Source organism: Danio aesculapii, chromosome 17 (genome assembly GCF_903798145.1).
Source record: "Danio aesculapii chromosome 17, fDanAes4.1, whole genome shotgun sequence".
Taxonomy (NCBI): Eukaryota; Metazoa; Chordata; class Actinopteri; order Cypriniformes; family Danionidae; genus Danio; species Danio aesculapii.
Genome location: NC_079451.1, coordinates 38082657 through 38100412, shown reverse-complemented (window position 1 = coordinate 38100412; position 17756 = coordinate 38082657). Strand labels below are relative to the sequence as shown.

The 17756-nt window shown below is 34.2% G+C and overlaps 1 protein-coding gene across 1 annotated transcript in view; it reads right to left on the bottom strand.

Annotated features, from left to right (window-relative positions):
• nid2a (nidogen 2a (osteonidogen)) overlaps positions 1-12521 on the bottom strand; it is an 88761-nt gene extending 76240 nt beyond the window's left edge. Inside the window, 3 exon segments of the mRNA XM_056476622.1 lie at positions 8367-8669; positions 12280-12485; positions 12488-12521. Of these exon segments, the coding sequence (XP_056332597.1) occupies positions 8367-8669; positions 12280-12485; positions 12488-12521 (543 nt within the window).
• Between the last annotated feature and the right edge of the window lie 5235 nt (positions 12522-17756).

The window sequence follows — 17756 nt, the reverse complement described above, 5'->3', positions numbered from 1 at the left end:
TTATTTATGGTTGCGACTTGCAGTATGGGACCTTGATCTGTGCTCTGTTAAACTGTAGAGTTGAATTTTCAACATCAAAAGTCGACTTTTATTGACATTTTTTGAAATAATATAATGTATAGGAAATAACAAAATATAGATAAATAAGTCTGTAAAATAACAGAAAATGTACAGACAGTTTGTTACAAGTTTTTTTGCAGCGTAATATACAACAACAACAACTCAGACAATATTTCACTTTAAACTATGTCAACCAATTTGGCATCGTACAATGTCCAATGTGAAACATCGCGATTGACAATTGCATCGTCGTCGCAAGCAGCAGTGAATTAATTATTTATGAATAATTAATTAATTCATAATGAATTAATTATTTGTAGCCTACCGTATCAACTACCTGACCCACATGGTCTTTATTTTACCCATAACCAAATCATAAATAAATAAAGATAAGTTACACACAAATTATCACCTGTCAATCACTTTTTCCGCAGGACTCTGGCATGAACAAGCAGAGTGATCTGTGTCATTATAATGGCGATGACAAACTTGGTTGGTAAAAAAGCTGCACAACCAACAGCAACCAACCAACAGTATTGCTGGTATCACAGGTTTTCGCTAGAATTACTAAGTACAAGCGTGAAAGCGAATGATTGAAGCAGTGTACTGATGCTGTGTCCCTTTTTCAAACTTTTCAAGGTTACAAGTTGTTGGAAGAAATACCAAGATCCCATAATGTAATTCAGAAGCATAAATAAATGGCGAAAAACTAAAAACATAAACATGAATCACAAAATACGGAAAACTGCTAAATTACAGACATTTTCTGTGTTGAAAAGGATTTCTGCACTGAATCTACATCTCATGTATTCGTTTTACTCCTAAATGAAGTGTAAAATATATCTTCAATGAATCTATAGCTAATCTTTATTCTAACTCTGCTGAACAATGTTTTTTTTACATTTTGGTATTTACTCTGAGGACACACACATGATCATGACCTTATGCAACAAACAAATGAAGAAGTGCAGTTTCCGGGACAGATGATTACCAAATGATAATACTTTATGATCGGTGCAGCTGTTTCTGCTCAGCAATCTGCACGAGAGAGCCAAATATTCACCAGAGGCTTAAACAATATTAATGCCCATTAGAATACACCAAAAACACATTCTGTTCTTCTCAGCTGAAATACACAGCAGGCCCTTAACCAACAACTGTTGGCCTCTGTAACACTAATGAATGAAAGTAAACACAGTATTCTCGATTGTGAAAATATGGGTGTGAGAGATTCATTTAGGATGAGACTACTCAGTATATAAGAAAAATAAACACCATTAATAATTTGGTATTTGTACATGTCATCAGAGAAAAGCACCCATAAGTGACAATCTCTCTCTTATTAGCATAGGATGTTAGTCTTGTTGTAGAATCTGCCATTATGCTGACACAAAGGCATTTGCAGCTCCGCCCTCTTTTGAAAAGAGCACAATCTCATTTGAATTTAAGGTCTCATTTGAATTTGGCTTGGATCTTAGCCTAAAAGGGACCGTTTCAAAGTTCATTCATTCATTCATTTTCTTTTCGACTCAGTCCCTTTATTAATCTGGGGTCGATGAACCGCCAACTTATCAAGCAAGCATATGTTTTTACGTAGTGGATGCCCTTGCAGCCGCAACCCATCACTGGGAAACATCCATACACACTCATTCACACACATACACTACGGACAATTTTAGCATACCGAATTCACCTGTACCACATGTCTTTAGACTTGTGGGGGAAACCGGAGCACCTGAGTTTCAAAGTTATAGAACATTATTTGTGTGGTATTTTGAGCTGAATCTTCACATACACACTCTAGGGACATCAGAGGCTTTACATCTTGTAAAAAGGGCCATATTTGGTCCCCTTTAAGCACTTTATCATAGCAATATAGCAATGTGGATTCTTGCGTGAGCCTAAATTTCTTACGTAAAATTCACCAATCCGTTTTTTTCTATCAACATTCATTCATTCATTTTCTTTTCGGCTTAGTCCCTTTATTAATCTTGGGTCGCCAACTTATCCAGCATATGTTTTACACAGCGGATGCCCTTTCAGCTGCAACACATCACTGGGAAACACCTTTACACACTCAATCACACACATACACTACAGCCAATTTTAGCGTACCCAATTCACCTACAGCACGTCTTTGGACTTGTGGGGGAAACCGGAGCACCCAGAGGAAACCCACACAAACACGGGGAGAACATACAAACGCCAACTGACCCTGCCGAGGCTCGAACCAGCGACCTTCTTGCTGTGAGGTGATCGTGCTACCCACTGCATTACCGTGTCACAATTTTTTAATCAACAATACAGTACCATTCTAAAATACGATTAACTTTTAATAGAACTGTTTGCTAATTGAACAAATTTTTAAATTATATTTATAATTATGTGCTGAAATTTGAGTATCATTGCTCCAGTCAGCGTCTTCAGCGTCACATGATCCTTCAGGAATCATTATAATATGCTGATATGGTGTTCATAAACACTTTAAAGGGTTAGCTCACCCAAAAATGAAAATTTACTCTAAATTTAAATCTACTAACCATTCACTTATTCCAAATCTGTTGGAGGTTTTTTTTGTGTTGAAAAGAAAATAAGATATTTAGAAAAATGTTGTAAACCTGTAATATTTATTTCCATAGTAAGTTTTTCCTATCCTACTACGTGTGTCAGTGGTTTGCAACATTCGTCAAAATATCTTCATTTGTGCTCAACAGAAAAAAGGAAACTTGTAAAGGTTTGAAAACACTTCGTGGTGTAAAAAGTTCGTAAATCTAAATTTTTGGGTGAACTATCCCTTTAATATATAAGTTAAAAGAACAGAATGTGTAATATTACAAATGTCCTTCATTTCACGTTGGGTCAACTTAATGTGTCATTTATTTTAAATATGTTAAATAGGCATCAGTTTCTTGACAAATATATTTTTGGAAAACACTTGATTTCCAAGCAGACTTTGTCTAAACAAAAGAAACTGGTTAATTAAGACTCAATCAAATAAACATCAAAGAAAAACATGCTAAATGTATCAATTAAAACGGAACTGACCATATAACTGTGTATAACTGAGATATTTTAAATTAATTATTCTTGGCCATTTTTAAAAATCATAATTAAAAAGTCATTTTTATTAATGATTATATCACTAAATAATATATTCTTTATTATACTGCAAAGACTTTATTATTTTAACCCATTATTATAAAAATAAATGTTAAAGTGTGATTTTTCCGGCCATTTTTGTTTGCTTTTGTGAAGTAAATAATTCAGGGTCTATGCTTAAAGTCCACTGCTAAATTTGGCTTTGAACGCAAAAGAAAATTGGGAAACATAATAGAAACTGTCATAAAGCGTGAAATGATTGAAAACACTCCACTGGATTCAAGCCCTTGAGAAACAGTGTGGCTTTAATCATATAAAAACCTTCCCACGCATTTCTGTGGTATGTGAGGTGTTGAGAAAATGCAATCACTGCGGTGACAGGGACAATTAGGAGTGTTCTATCCCACCAATTGTTCCCATGAATTGCAGGTAAAATGAAAGGCTCAGGGACAGATTAGCAGGTAAATGGGAGGATTTTATGCGTAGGCACCCTGCAGGCCTGAGATTAGGACAAGACCGCTGATGACCAGATTTGATAACCTCGGCCTAAGAAGGAGCTTTGGTAAAGACTGGCCACTTTTAGTGCAACTCAGGCCCTGTTTACGCTTGGTATTAAGAAACACTTGGGTTGATTGAATCACAAATAGACAAGAAAGACACAATCCCGTTTACAACTATAGTATTTTAAAGGGAAAGTTCACTCAAAAATGAAATTTGTTCTTCTATTGAACACGAAGAAAATGTTGGGAAAAAATGCCATTGACTTAAACTTTTTTTTTGATACTATGGATGTTGATGGCTGCTGGTGTTCTTCAAGGTATCTTGTATAGTAAAATAAAAGAAAAGAAAGTCATAAAAGTTTAGCACCACTTCAGTTTGAATAAATACTGATGACTTTTGTTTTATTTTTGGGTAAGCTATCCCTTTAATTAGACAATATTCCTGAATTTTTGAGTGGAGATAAGGGAGTGTATGGGATTTATGACATTTTACAAACCAATATTTTCAAATAAGGAATCAACATTTAAACACAAAAGGAAGCGATAGAAAAGTATCTGGAGAGAAACATTTGAACACAAAAGAAAACAATGGAAAAGGATTTGGAGATTTTAAAAAATGTAGTTTAAGAAATAAAAGTAGTTTCCGAATTTTGTGCTTTTTGCATTTTTTTTTTCCATTTTGAACTAAAACTGGACGATAAAAATGCAATTTCAATAATTCTTTTCTATATTGAGTGATAACGATATATATTTCATTGTTATATATAAGTTGTTAATGCTTCCACCATTAAGAGATTATCCCAACCATGACTGAAGGTGGATACTGCTGATGAGAAAGTTAACTGTTGGCGGGAAAGTGAAACGAGCACGCTAAACAATACTGGGTGATGCAGCATGACCTATTTTTGGACAATTTTTTTTGCAGAAAAAATTTGGTGAATCTCTAATATCAACATGTTATAGATTCCTGTTGTGCATATTTCGGATGTGTAATTGGCACTTGGGATCAATATCGAGTAAAAATGTCCAGAGCTTATCAATATTATTAGTGTTGGGTGTAACGCATTACAAGTAACACAAGTTATATAATATGACTTTGAGTAAGGAGTAAAGTAAAGCATTACTTAAAAAAGTAATAATATTTGAGTTACTTTTTTGAAATAGTAACACAAGTTACTTTTTAGTTTAATTAATTAGCTTTAAAAATAAATTTCTGAATTAAAATTAGTCACAATGAACCACGCAGTCAATGAGAGAATGTGTTCATAATTTTGAACGAATCAAAGAAAAGGAAAAGGAGATCATAGTCTCAATGGACAGTGATTTTACTGAAGACATATATCACAAAAGTAGCAAACACTGCTTTAAACTTTAATCTGTATCTACGTCATGTATAGCTCTGGGGTCAGAAAGTTCTCAGATAACATTATCCTAATTTTTTTTATGTGATTTTTTTAAAGGTAAATGTAGGCGTAGGTTATACAGTGCATTTTAATTAGAGCTCCTCTTTTTAAAAAAGGAAAGAAAAAAAAAAACATGTTCTGAAAGATCAAGCCTCAGCCAGATAATAAAAAGTAATGCAAAAGTAAATCAAAAGTAATGAAACGCATTACTTAACATTAAAAATTAACTAAGTAGTGCAACTAGTTACTTTTTGGTGGAGTAACTCAATATTGTAATGCATGACTTTCAAAAGTAACTTTCCCCAACACTGATCATTCATTCATTCATTCATTCATTCATTCATTCGTTTTCTTTTCGGCTTAGTCCCTTTATTAATCTGGGGTCGCCACAGTGGAATGAACCGTCAACTTATTCAGCACGTTATACGCAGCGGATGCCCTTCCAGCTGCATCCCAACTCTGGAAAACATCCATTCACACTCATATACTAGGGATAGTTTAGCCTACCCAATTCACCTGTACCGCATGTCTTTGGACTGTGGGGGAAACCGGAGCACCCGGAGGAAACCCATGCGAACGCGGGGAGAACATGCAAACTCCACACAGAAACGGCAACTGACCCAGTCGAGGCTCAAACCAGCGACCTTCTTGCTGTGAGGCGACAACACTACCTACTGCGCCACCGCAGTTTGGTTAGTGCAATTCAACAACACATCCCATAATAGTCAGACAGACAGTGAATAGGTGGACTTTGGAATGCATTCAACAACATAAGCGCTTACACTACAAAATAATTTTTACATGCATTTACATGTTTTTTCGACGCCCTTTGGAAATGGTCAAATAAAACAAGCTCAAAAACATGCATAACATCTCCAATTAACACCTGTATTTAGCATCATCCACATGTGATTGGATCAATGAAAATGCATCTTAATGCCAGGTGTAAAACCTAAAGCCACTCAGACTCTCTTTAAACCTGGTATAAAATGCATATTGGTTGATTGCATTAGGGTTGCATGGTTTACCGGTACAATGGTAGTATCGTGATACTATTACTCCAAAACACTGATGGTGCCACTGTAGTTGTAAATGGCAGTAACGTCATTAATGGTTTATCCACATTAGATAATGTTGCATGCGGAAAAGTCCCTAAAATGCTCACACATTTGTGCAACAATAGACCATTTTGTTTTAATAATCTGTGGACCCCTTTAAGGGCGTACTCACACTACGCTATCCGAACTGTGCCCAGGCCCGTTTCCCGGATCGTTTGAGAAGTGTGAGTGCTCTGAATCGGGCTCAGGCACGGTTCAGTTGGCCGGCCCTGGCCTGGTTGGAAGAGGTGTGCCAGAGCGTGATTCACTTGGGCTTTGACGCGGTACGCTTGTAGTGAGAGTGCAAAGCGTGCCTGAGCCCGAAACTGAAGACGAGACGTGACTTTTAATGGACTGTTTCATGTGGATTTATTAATCATTCTTACTGTTCAATGAACACAAACTGTCGTAGATTATTAAAGACACAAACCCCTCACTGCACATCAGCTGCACCTTTAGCAAACCTCATAATTCCTGCAGCACGAGGACGTTATGATTGTTTATGAGCGACAAAAGTGGCTGATCTGTTCGGCGAAATATTTGACTGTGTGTCACTGCATCCCAAACCACTAAAACGATATAACTAAAGAAATCTCCACTGTGCTGAGCAAGAGCGCTTCTTACTGAACAGTGCATCATGGAAGAGGTAAGCGTGCTCAGGTGTTGCAAAATACCACCTGAGGTTGCAAATCTGTTTGGAATTTGAGCCTTTTCTGGTAGCCTATTGCCCTTTTTCTGGCACTTCAGTTTGAATGCACATCTGAATCGGTTTATTTCTGTTTCTGTTCTGATTTAGTAGCTACAACCTCATAAAAAGAATGACTCAGAAAGTGAAATTTTGAATTACTTTGCATTGTTATCTGAGAAGACTGAAAAAATAAATATATGAAAAACCCAAAATAGCAACAGGAAACATTGAAACAATTTTTTGACCACTTCTTATAGCCATATTTTGTTGGAAAATGCTCTTTAGTAACAAATTTAATTTGGTATAATTTGTATCTTTATTTTAATGTAAATTTGTTGGTCAGTTATCTACAAAATAAACAAAAAGAATGAATACATTTTAGGTGAAGTGGGGTTCAAATAATACTTTTTGGCCTTAAGGGAATTATGAATTACATTCAAGTAGGCCTATTATAACATAAAATTTTGTATTTCTGACAATGTTCTTTATTATTTGAGGTTTGAATTACAGTATCGCAATACTACTTGGTATCGTGACACTTCAAATGATATAGTATCGAAAAAATAATGATATCGACAACCCTAGATTGCATCACAAATTGTCAAGGAAGACGTTTTAATCATTCTTTTGTTCACTTTCCTGATTGCTTTGAAGGGAGGATCTATGGATAGGTTTGGGATTTTTCCAGATCTTTCAATCAAACATTGTGAAATAAGCTTGTGCAATATTCATACGTCCAAAAAAGCAGACAATGCAAAGGATATGGAGACAAGCCAGTTTTGTTTCTACTCTATTAACCACAAAACTGTGGGTTTGCATACAAATCAGGAATGGTCTCAGAACTTTTTGCCATGTAAACTAACCTTATCAATTCATACAAGATTGGCTTCAGACATGTTTGGTCAGTAGACGGAGAGTTGGGGGGTTTTTGAGGCTGAATGTATTCGAAATGTTTACTCTCAACTGAATTTTCAGCTACTTTTAAAGAGGGGCAAATGTGGACAAGCTCTAAACATTTGGGCCCCATTTACATCTGTATTTATCACCGTACACTTGTGACTGGTTTTACAAAAAAATCTTAAAGGCATACTTCACTCAAAACTGAAAATTCTTGTTCCAAACCTGTTTGAGACTGTTTTGTCTGTTGAATCATTCACTCATTCATTCATTTTCCTTTAGCTTAGTCCCTGATTTATCAGTGGCCACCACAGCGGAAGGAATCGCCAACTACTCTGGCATATGCTTTACACAGCAGATGCAGATTAAAGTTACAATCCAGAACTGGGAAATCTGATTAATCAAAAGAAGATATTTTGAAGAACGCTGCAAACCAGTAACCATTGACTTCCACAGTATTGGTTTTCCTTACTATGGAAGTTAATGGTTGCCAGCTTTCAGCTTTTTTCACAACATCTTCTTTTGTGTTCAACAGACTTATGTTTTGGAACCAAATATAAAATTTTGGGTGAACCATCCCTTTAACAACAGGTGGAAACAAACCTCAAAGCAGTTTTCTTACCCGATCGGATGGGCTAGAGCTGCGCGCGACCTCCTCATAAGCTGACACATTCTCCCAGGTGGCGATAAAGGCATGGGTAGGGCTGAACGTGGCATCTGGAAAGCCTCTTTTGACATCCGCTTCTGCACGCTTCAGCACGGTGGGAGACTCCGTCTGCCGGTAGTAGATGGATCCTTTTCCTTTGCTGGTGTCAATGTCGGCCAGGAAGGGGGCGATGACGGGGAAGTCGGTGGGAAAGCCGTCGTCCACATACTGCTTCTCCATGGGAAGATCCTGAGTTGAGATGATTCCATTGGTGGTCACCTGCAATGACAATCAACAAAAAAATAAGTGTCTGTAATATCAATCTTATTCTGGCATAATGTTTTACACACTTTTTAAAAGTAAAATCAGATTGGTCAAAAAAGTTTGGATAAATCTGATTTTAAAAGCCACCTAAATTTTAAAACAAAAAAATGTATCTACAAATATTAATATTGAGAATACATGAGAAGTTTCACATAAAGCAATAAAAGGAATATTTACAGCGCTCAGCATATACACCCCATTTTGAAAATGAATATTTTTATCGATTCTCAGTGAATATAGGGTAATATATATTTGTACATTTGAACAAAACAGATTTATTAAACAGATATATTTATTAAAATAATATTTTAGTCAGAACATCTTTAGAAATGGAAAAATAATACATTTGAATTCATGCAAAACATTGCAAAAAAAAATTACAAACGACACTTAAAGCCTGGTTTCTCTCAAGGGTTTTTTTCTTCACTTCCGCCATTAGTGAAGTTTTTTTTTCCCTCTCCGCTGTCGCCACTGGCTTGCATGGTTCAGGATCTATAGAGCTGCGCATCGTTGGATTTGCCCCTCAATATTTGGACTCTCAGTAGTGATTATTAAACCACACTGAACTGAGCTCAACTGAACTGAACTTAAACACTACAAACTGAATAACACTGTTCCTATTTACTATGACCTTTTATGTGAAGCTGCTTTGACACAATCTACATTGTATAAGCGCTATACAAATAAAGGTGAATTGAAAAATTGAATTGAATTAAATTTAAATTAAATTACATTTTTTGTTTCTCTTGATTTTTGCTATTTTTGTCATTTTTATTTAATACTTTTCCCTAACATATACCTTTGGCCTACTAATTTTTGAACCATTATTATAAGTTATTTTGTTAGATTAGCTCCAGATTTGGCTTCAGTACTGACCAAACTAATGTATATGCACAAATATAATATTATAAAGCATCCTATAGAAAATAATCATTAAAATTAGAGATTTGTGAGGGAGGGCAATGCAGTGGACGGTAGGTAGTGCTGTCGCCTCACAGCAAGAAGGTCGCTGGTTCGAGCCTTGGCTGGGTCAGTTGGCGTTTCTGTGTGGAGTTTGCATGTTCTCCCTGGGTTCGCGTGGGTTTCCTCCGGCTGCCCCGGTTTCCCCCACAAGTCCAAAGACGCATGTCAGATGAATTAGGTAGGCTAAATTGTCCGTAGTGTATGTGTGTGAATGAGTGTGTATGGATGTTTCCCAAAAATGGGTTGCGGCTGGAAGGGCATCCGCTGCGTGAAAAATGTGCTGGATAAGTTGGCGGTTCATTCTGCTGTGGTGACCCCGGATTAATAAAGAGACTAAGCCGAAAAGAAAATGAATGAATGAATGATTTGTGAAGGGTGTATTTATATTTGCTGAGCACTGTATATAACACATACATTTCGAAAATATTTTTACAGTCCTATTTATTTCTCCAGATGGTCATGCTCATCTTAAAACACAATGTTATATATATAACTATAGAAAAATAGAAACCTCTTTCTGTTTCTGTAAATTTGCTACACTGTAAAACCCAAAAAGTTAAGGTAACTCAAACCGATTGCAACAAACCATTTAAGTTCAAAAACTAATCCTAATGAGTAGTTGATCAATTTGAGTAAACGAAGCAATAAATTAAGGCAATCAAACCATTTGAGGAAACCAATTGCTACAAACCATTTGAGTTAAAAAATCCATATGAGTACTGTGAAATTACGCCATTTAAGTTGAAGTAATGAGGTTTAGAATAAACTAAATTAAACTCATTACCTTCAACACTGAGTTCAAAACTCTTTTCAAATGAGTAGAATTAACTTTCAGTAAATTTTGAGTTAACTACACTCATTTCATTTGATAAAGTTGACTGATGGGTTTTACAGGGTGTTAATGGGTTAGAGTAAAATGTATTTGTTTGATTCTATACTAGTCTAATAATAATAATAATAATAATAATAATAATAATAATAATACCATTTTCTCCAGAAAATGAGAACTGGCCAAAATATCAAATGTTTTAATTTGTTGCGACTGAAAAAAAAACCTAATTGATTTTTTAACTTTTTTGAAGTTAGAAATTTTACCGTGATTTACACAAGCAACAGAGTACAAAGTCATTCTCTGTAAAATAGTTTTTATACCAGAAATCTTGTTAGATTAGATTATATTAAGAATACAAATCACAAGATGGAAGCCTCCACATTCTCTTAATCACCATCATTGGATTCTAACTTTTATTGATATTGTGTATCTGGAAACGTCCACTAATCGCATCCATGGTGCAAGAGAGGACACATCAGACTTTTGGCACAAACTTTGGAAAAAACTTAAAGGTTTACTAATTTGAATCAAGGAGACATCATAAAGCAAAAACCTTTGGTTCCAGGCTCTCTCTCTCTCTCTCTCTCTCTCTCTCTCTCTCTCTCTATATATATATATATATATATATATATATATATATATATATTATTTATTATTTTTTAAATTAATAAATTTTTTTCCTCTATTATTTTAGTGTTTTTTTTTTTCTTCTTCACAGTACTTTTCTTTGTTATCATAGACCTCTTTTAGCACGCTTTTGAATATCTTAATCTACAGTATTTGTCTGGCTTAATTTTACCCTTACCTATCCCTAAATACAGATTTGATTTATTGCTTTTATGGTTTGGAAATTTGTTTTATGTGTATGTGTATATGTATATATTTATTATTTTTATTTGTTTTAGTATGTCTTTGTCATTTTTTCTTCAGTTTTTCCTTTTTATAATCACTATTGTTGTTGTTGTTGGCATTACTATTAATATTATTAATTAACAACCTGTATATTGGTTATTACATGTATATCTATGCACACTGCTATATGTTGATCGTCTACAGCATGTTTTTTCTTTGTTCAAATAATAATTTAAAATAAAATAAAAATTTAATGAAAAAAAAGAAAACAAATCATTTGATGACACAACTAAAGATCACAGTGCAGCTCTGAATATTTATTGTCATTTTACAGTGTAAAAATTTACCACTTATCTATCAAAACACCAAGTTTAACCCATTTTATCCAATACAGTATGATCACTAATAATTTTTATATATTTTTAATAACTACAAATGAAAATAAGTGCTTTACTTCACTCAAAATTTAATATTTTACTTGAATAAAAGCCACTTAACTTGCAATTTCTATTATCTCTATTTACATAAACCACATTTATAAATGTAAATTGGTGTTGTTAACATCTCATCTTTGACCTACTATAATCACATACTGTATGCTGATGTTTATAATGTCTACTACACTCAAAAAATTATGCTTGCTGTTTGATCAAACTATGCGTTAAAATGAGCTGAGACAACACAATTCTAGAGTTTTTGGGGAGACAACTCAATTGTTTTATGTTCAGGCCACTTAAATTTGTAAAAACTAACAAGTTAACTTAATTCCTTCAGGTTATCTCAACACAAATCGATTGTCTTCAACCCAGCATTTTTTACAGTGTACTTGTGTTGACTATACATCATTTCTCCGCATAACATACATTAACAATTCCTCAGACAACACCAAAACCACTGTAAGTTGCTTAATGTACTCACATATAAGTTAGTGAAGGGCGCCTCATAGAAGTGCATGGGTTTGCTGAGCGTGATCACTTTGGAGGTCTCATCGTCTCCCTCTTGCAGAGTCACATCGCCGTAAAACATCCCGTACGGATAAATGTCATGCCTGTCAATCCCTGCGACATGATGAATTGTCCATGAAAGCTGTAAAAAGAGCAGCGCTATTTTGTCCCGGGTCATTTTGGCGAGCAGCTGGTACACATGCAGCTCGTGTACATGCGGGACTCTGGCTTTGAATGAGTTTAGTGCTCTTCATGAAGTGTGTGACTCTGAGCGCCTGAAATGGGAGGAGCGGGAGGAGGTCACTCATCTCATTAACTTTACCAAAAAAGCGAGGAGACTTTGATGGGAGAAAGTTCTTCGTTTATTCAGAGGTGAAATTCATTGGAGATTAAAGTCTTACTGTGTATTAAAACTATATAGAAATTTCGATATGATGCAAATACCTCCGTCTGGTGCCGTCTGAAACTATACATTACGTACATACATGCATATGTGTGTGTGGGTTATACTAATATATGCTGTATAACGTGATGCATTATAGAAGGTTGTAATTGACAAGAAAAATTATTTATGACAATATATTGCTCTTATACAAATTTAAAATAAAAAGTAAATAGGCTTTCGTACGATTTGGAACATATATGTCAATTAATAACATGTATATCATTAATACAATATAATACAGTGTGTGTATATATATATATATATATATATATATATATATATATATATATATATATATATATATATATATATATATATATATATATATATATATATATATATATAAAATACCTGACAAAGTCTTGTCGCCTATCCAAGTTTTCGGAATAACAAATAATAACTTGACTTCTAGTTGATCATTTGGTATCAGAAGTGGCTTATATGAAAGGCAAAAAGCCTCTGGAATAAGCTAATTTTTTTAACCAAAATAAAATATGATCATGTCTTGATTTTTAATCATTTAATTAGGACAGTAAGGTCTGACTTTGTTTAGATAAAAGTCTTGTCATTTAACAAAAATAATGCACAGTACAGAATATAAAGTCATGGTGCAGTGGAAAAAGAATTAATATTGTGAATTACTCTCATGAGCTTGGAGGACTGCATCCATACATTTCTGCAATGACTCAAACAAAATATTAATAAAGTCATCTGGAGTGGCAGAAAGCGTTCTTGAAGGACTCCAAGAGTTCACCAAGATTATTTGGATTCATTCTCAATGCCTCCTTCTTTATCTTACCCCAGACATGCTCAATATTGTTCATATCTAGGGACTGGGCCGGCCAATCCTGGAGCACCTTGACCTCCTTTGCTTTCAGGAACTTTGATGTGAAGGCTGAAGTATGAGAATGAGCGCTATCCTGCTGAACAATTTGCCCTCTCCATGTGGTTTGTAATGTAATGGGCAGCACAAATGTCTTAATACCTCAGGCTGTTGATGTTGCCATCCACTCTGCAGATCTCTCGCATGCCCCGTATTGAATGTGACCCCAAAACATGTTTTTTTTTCACCAAACTTGACTGATTTCTGTGAGTATTTTGGGTCCATGCAGGGTCCAATAGGTCTTCTTCAGTATCTGTTGCAGTTCAACAGATGATTCATGGGAAAAATCTACCTTCTGCCACTTTTCCCAATGATCAACTAGAAGTCAAGTTATATTGGTATATTATATTATACTGCTACAAATTATCTTAATTGAAATTCAGTAATTTCGTTAATATGTTTTTACAAAACATTACTACATCTGTATTAGCATATTATGTTATTTTTTTAATTAATAGTTCATTGATTCATTCATTTTCTTTTCGGCTTAGTCCCTTTATTAATGCGGGGTCGCCACAGCAGAATGAACCGCCAACTTATCCAGCACATTTTACGCAGCGGATGCCGTTTCAGCCGCAACCCATCTCTGGGAAACTAATTAATATTTTAATTTGGTAAAAAAATAAGTATAAAATCTAAATAGATTATGATGCATAATTTATCTGCAAGTAAGTTTTCTCAGTACACAAAAAAGACATGTTATTTAATTAATAGCCATATCTATCTATCTATCTATCTATCTATCTATCTATCTATCTATCTATCTATCTATCTATCTATCTATCTATCTATCTATCTATCTATCTATCTATCTATCTGTCTGTCTGTCTGTCTATCTGTCTATCTATCTAGCCTATATACGGCCTTATGAATATAGCACAATGCATACTTTTTTGCATATACTCTATTTCATTTCATGGTGTACAATTTTGGTTATGTGTAAGAACAGTACTGTGAAAAAAGTATTTGTTTACTGCAGCTTGAATGCCGATCGATATTTGTCTTGTTTGCTGGTTCTGCCATCTAGTGGTTCCTATTTGAATAGCAGAAGCTGCTGGATGCTTGTGGTAAAAAAAACACGAAGCAATATGAAAATGTCGTTTGCAGGACTTGTGCAATGGCTTAAATGTTCACTTATTTTTTTCTACAAGCAAACAGTGTAAATGCATGAAAATGAAGAGTGAGTGACTACTTAAAACATACTTGTGATTTATATGGTGGTTAAAATTAAAAGTGGTCAATTGAATGTTGCTTCTTCAAATCTTGGCTTCTTAAATATTTATTAATTTCTTGTAGACTAAATGACTGAATGGTTCTAAGACAAAAAAAAGTAAATTTTCTGTCATGTATCCTGTTTGATTTTATTGTTTATTTCCATAATCATGGTTTAAAATGTCATTCAGTGTAACATAAGTTTAATAACATTTAATAATCCCTTTAATGATAACCAAATATATAAAAAATTTAGCATGGTGATCAAGTCGTTTCATTATAACATCAATATTATTTTTTATATTTTAATATTTAATATTTTTAAATTATGCACATTAGAAGGTGACTCGGTGGCTCAGTGGGTAGCAAAAAGCAAGAAAGTGGCTGGTTCGAGCCCAGGCTAGGTCAGTTGCCATTTCTGTGTGGAGTTCGCATGTTCTCCCTGTGTTAGCTTGGGTTTCCTCTGGGTGCTTCGATTTCACCCACAAGTCCAAAGACATGCGCTATGGGTGAATTGAATAAACTAAATTGTCTGTAGTGTATGTGTCTTAATCAGAGTGTATGGATGTTTCCCAGTACTGAGTTGCAGCTGGAAGGGCATCCGCTGTGTAAAACATGTGCTGGATAAGTTGGCAGTTCATTATGCTGTGGTGACCCCTGATTAATAACGGGACTATAATCCGAAAAAAAAAAATGAATGAATGAATGAATGAATTATGCACAGCATTTATTTCAACATTTTTCTTTCACAAAAGTTGTTTAATACTTGCATATTTATTTGTAGAACTATGTCTTATTTTATCAAATTTATTTTGTAAATTTAACCTTTTGCTTTCGCCAAATTAGATTAGATTAGATTAGATTCAAGTCATTGTCATTACACAGATAGACATATTATTGTACGAGTACAAGAAAACAAATAACAGTTTAGGTCTAACCAGGAGTGTAATAGCAGCAAGGGCAGGTTATGGGTATAAGATATATAAGTGTACTTATAGCGAACTATGGGTAATATTCACAAATGGATGCATTATGAACATTTTATACAGGTTGTACACTGAAAAAAAAAAACTATTATTTCTGCAAAATTGTTGCACACAAATTATGTGTTGAATTTATATAAGCAAATAAAACTTAGTAACGTTCAACTTAATTAGTTTGATTAAATTCAGCCCAAATAAATCATTTACAACCACTTAATGTAAAAAAATGATCAAATCCAAGCAATCATCTTTGAATATTTGTTTTCAATGTATTAACTATAATCACAGATTTACAAATATGAACATAATGTACAGGTTGCTATTAACTATCAGGAATATGCAAATAGATCTAAACATAATATACAGGTTGTTATTTACTATTATCAGCAATTACAAATAGATATGCGTATCATAAATTTATAAATGTATATTGTCATTGACATTGACTTAATCTAATTTATCAATAAGCACACACTTGTCTAATTACTAGCAAAAGCTGTTTTTTGTCCACATGGTAAAAGTGCCTCGAGATTAAGAACTTGTTAAAAAGACTTAGTCTCAGTACTGTCTGAGACATGCACTGGCAAACCGATGTTAGAGCACACTGCATTTACTTTATTTATTTAGGCTAGAATTGCATAATTTACTGATGTACAAATATGATGAGTTTATTGCAGCATTATGCTGTTATTTCTGTTATTCTTTGTCAAATCTGCGAGTTGATTGTTCATTCATTCATTTTCTCTTTGGCTTAGTCCCTTTATTAATCAGTGGTCACCACAGTGGAATGAACCGCCAACTTATCAAGCATATGTTTTACGCAGTGGATGCCCTTACAGCTGTAACCCATCACTGGGAAACACCCATAAACTCTCATTTACACACATACACTAAGGACAATTTAGCTTACCCAATTAACCTATGAAGCATATCTTTGAACTTGTGGGGGAAACCAGAGGAAACCCACGTGAACAAGGGGAGAACTAGGGGAGCGACATTCTTGCTGTGAGGCGATATCGCTATCCACTGCGCCACTGCATCGCCCTTTTATAATAATGAGTTAGTATAATAAAGTCTATGCGATGAAGTATATATTATTTAGTAATATAGTTATTAATTAAAATTACTTTAATTATGATTAAAGAAATTGCCAAGATTTATTCATTTCAATGATCCCAATTATACAAAGTTATATGGTCAATTGCATTTTAATTTATACATTTAGCATTGTTTTTCTTTGAATACTGAGCTATATTTATATAGATGCAGACTGTACAGAACAGTTTGTGATGTGATCCTCATGCATACTGTAATTGGCTGTAATAGTTTATCCTTGCTTATTATTTTGATTATGTTTTGTTACAAGACCACACACACACGCACGCACGCACACACACACACACACACACACACACAAACAATTACTGAAAGTAAGTGTTTGCAAGTGCACTCTTGTGTTATTTCACTTAGATCAGATTTAAGGTCACTTGTTTTAATAGACACACTACTATTTAAATGTTAAATGAGGTCGATAAAGTTTGTTTGAAAACATCCAGAACTGCAATGTAACTTGTGAAATAATATTACAATTCAATAATTAATAGTTTAATAGTTTTTATAGTTCCTAGTTTAAAAACTTACAATTTACATTTGTAAAAAAGTCAAATGTCAAAGCTATTTAGGCAGCATTTACCCCAGCCTTCAGTGTCACGTGAAGCTTCAGAAATATATTAAACTAAAATAGCCTTTTACTTTTGATTTAAAGAATAAATGTGTAGTAATATTACAAATCTTCTTACTTGATCAATATATTTATCCATATTAGTTTTTCTCAGTCGATTTGGTACATTTCTCAGATCTGAATTGAAATTTCCAAAACAGTAAGTGCATTTCTCAAAACAATGCGTACAAAGAGCAAAACACCATGG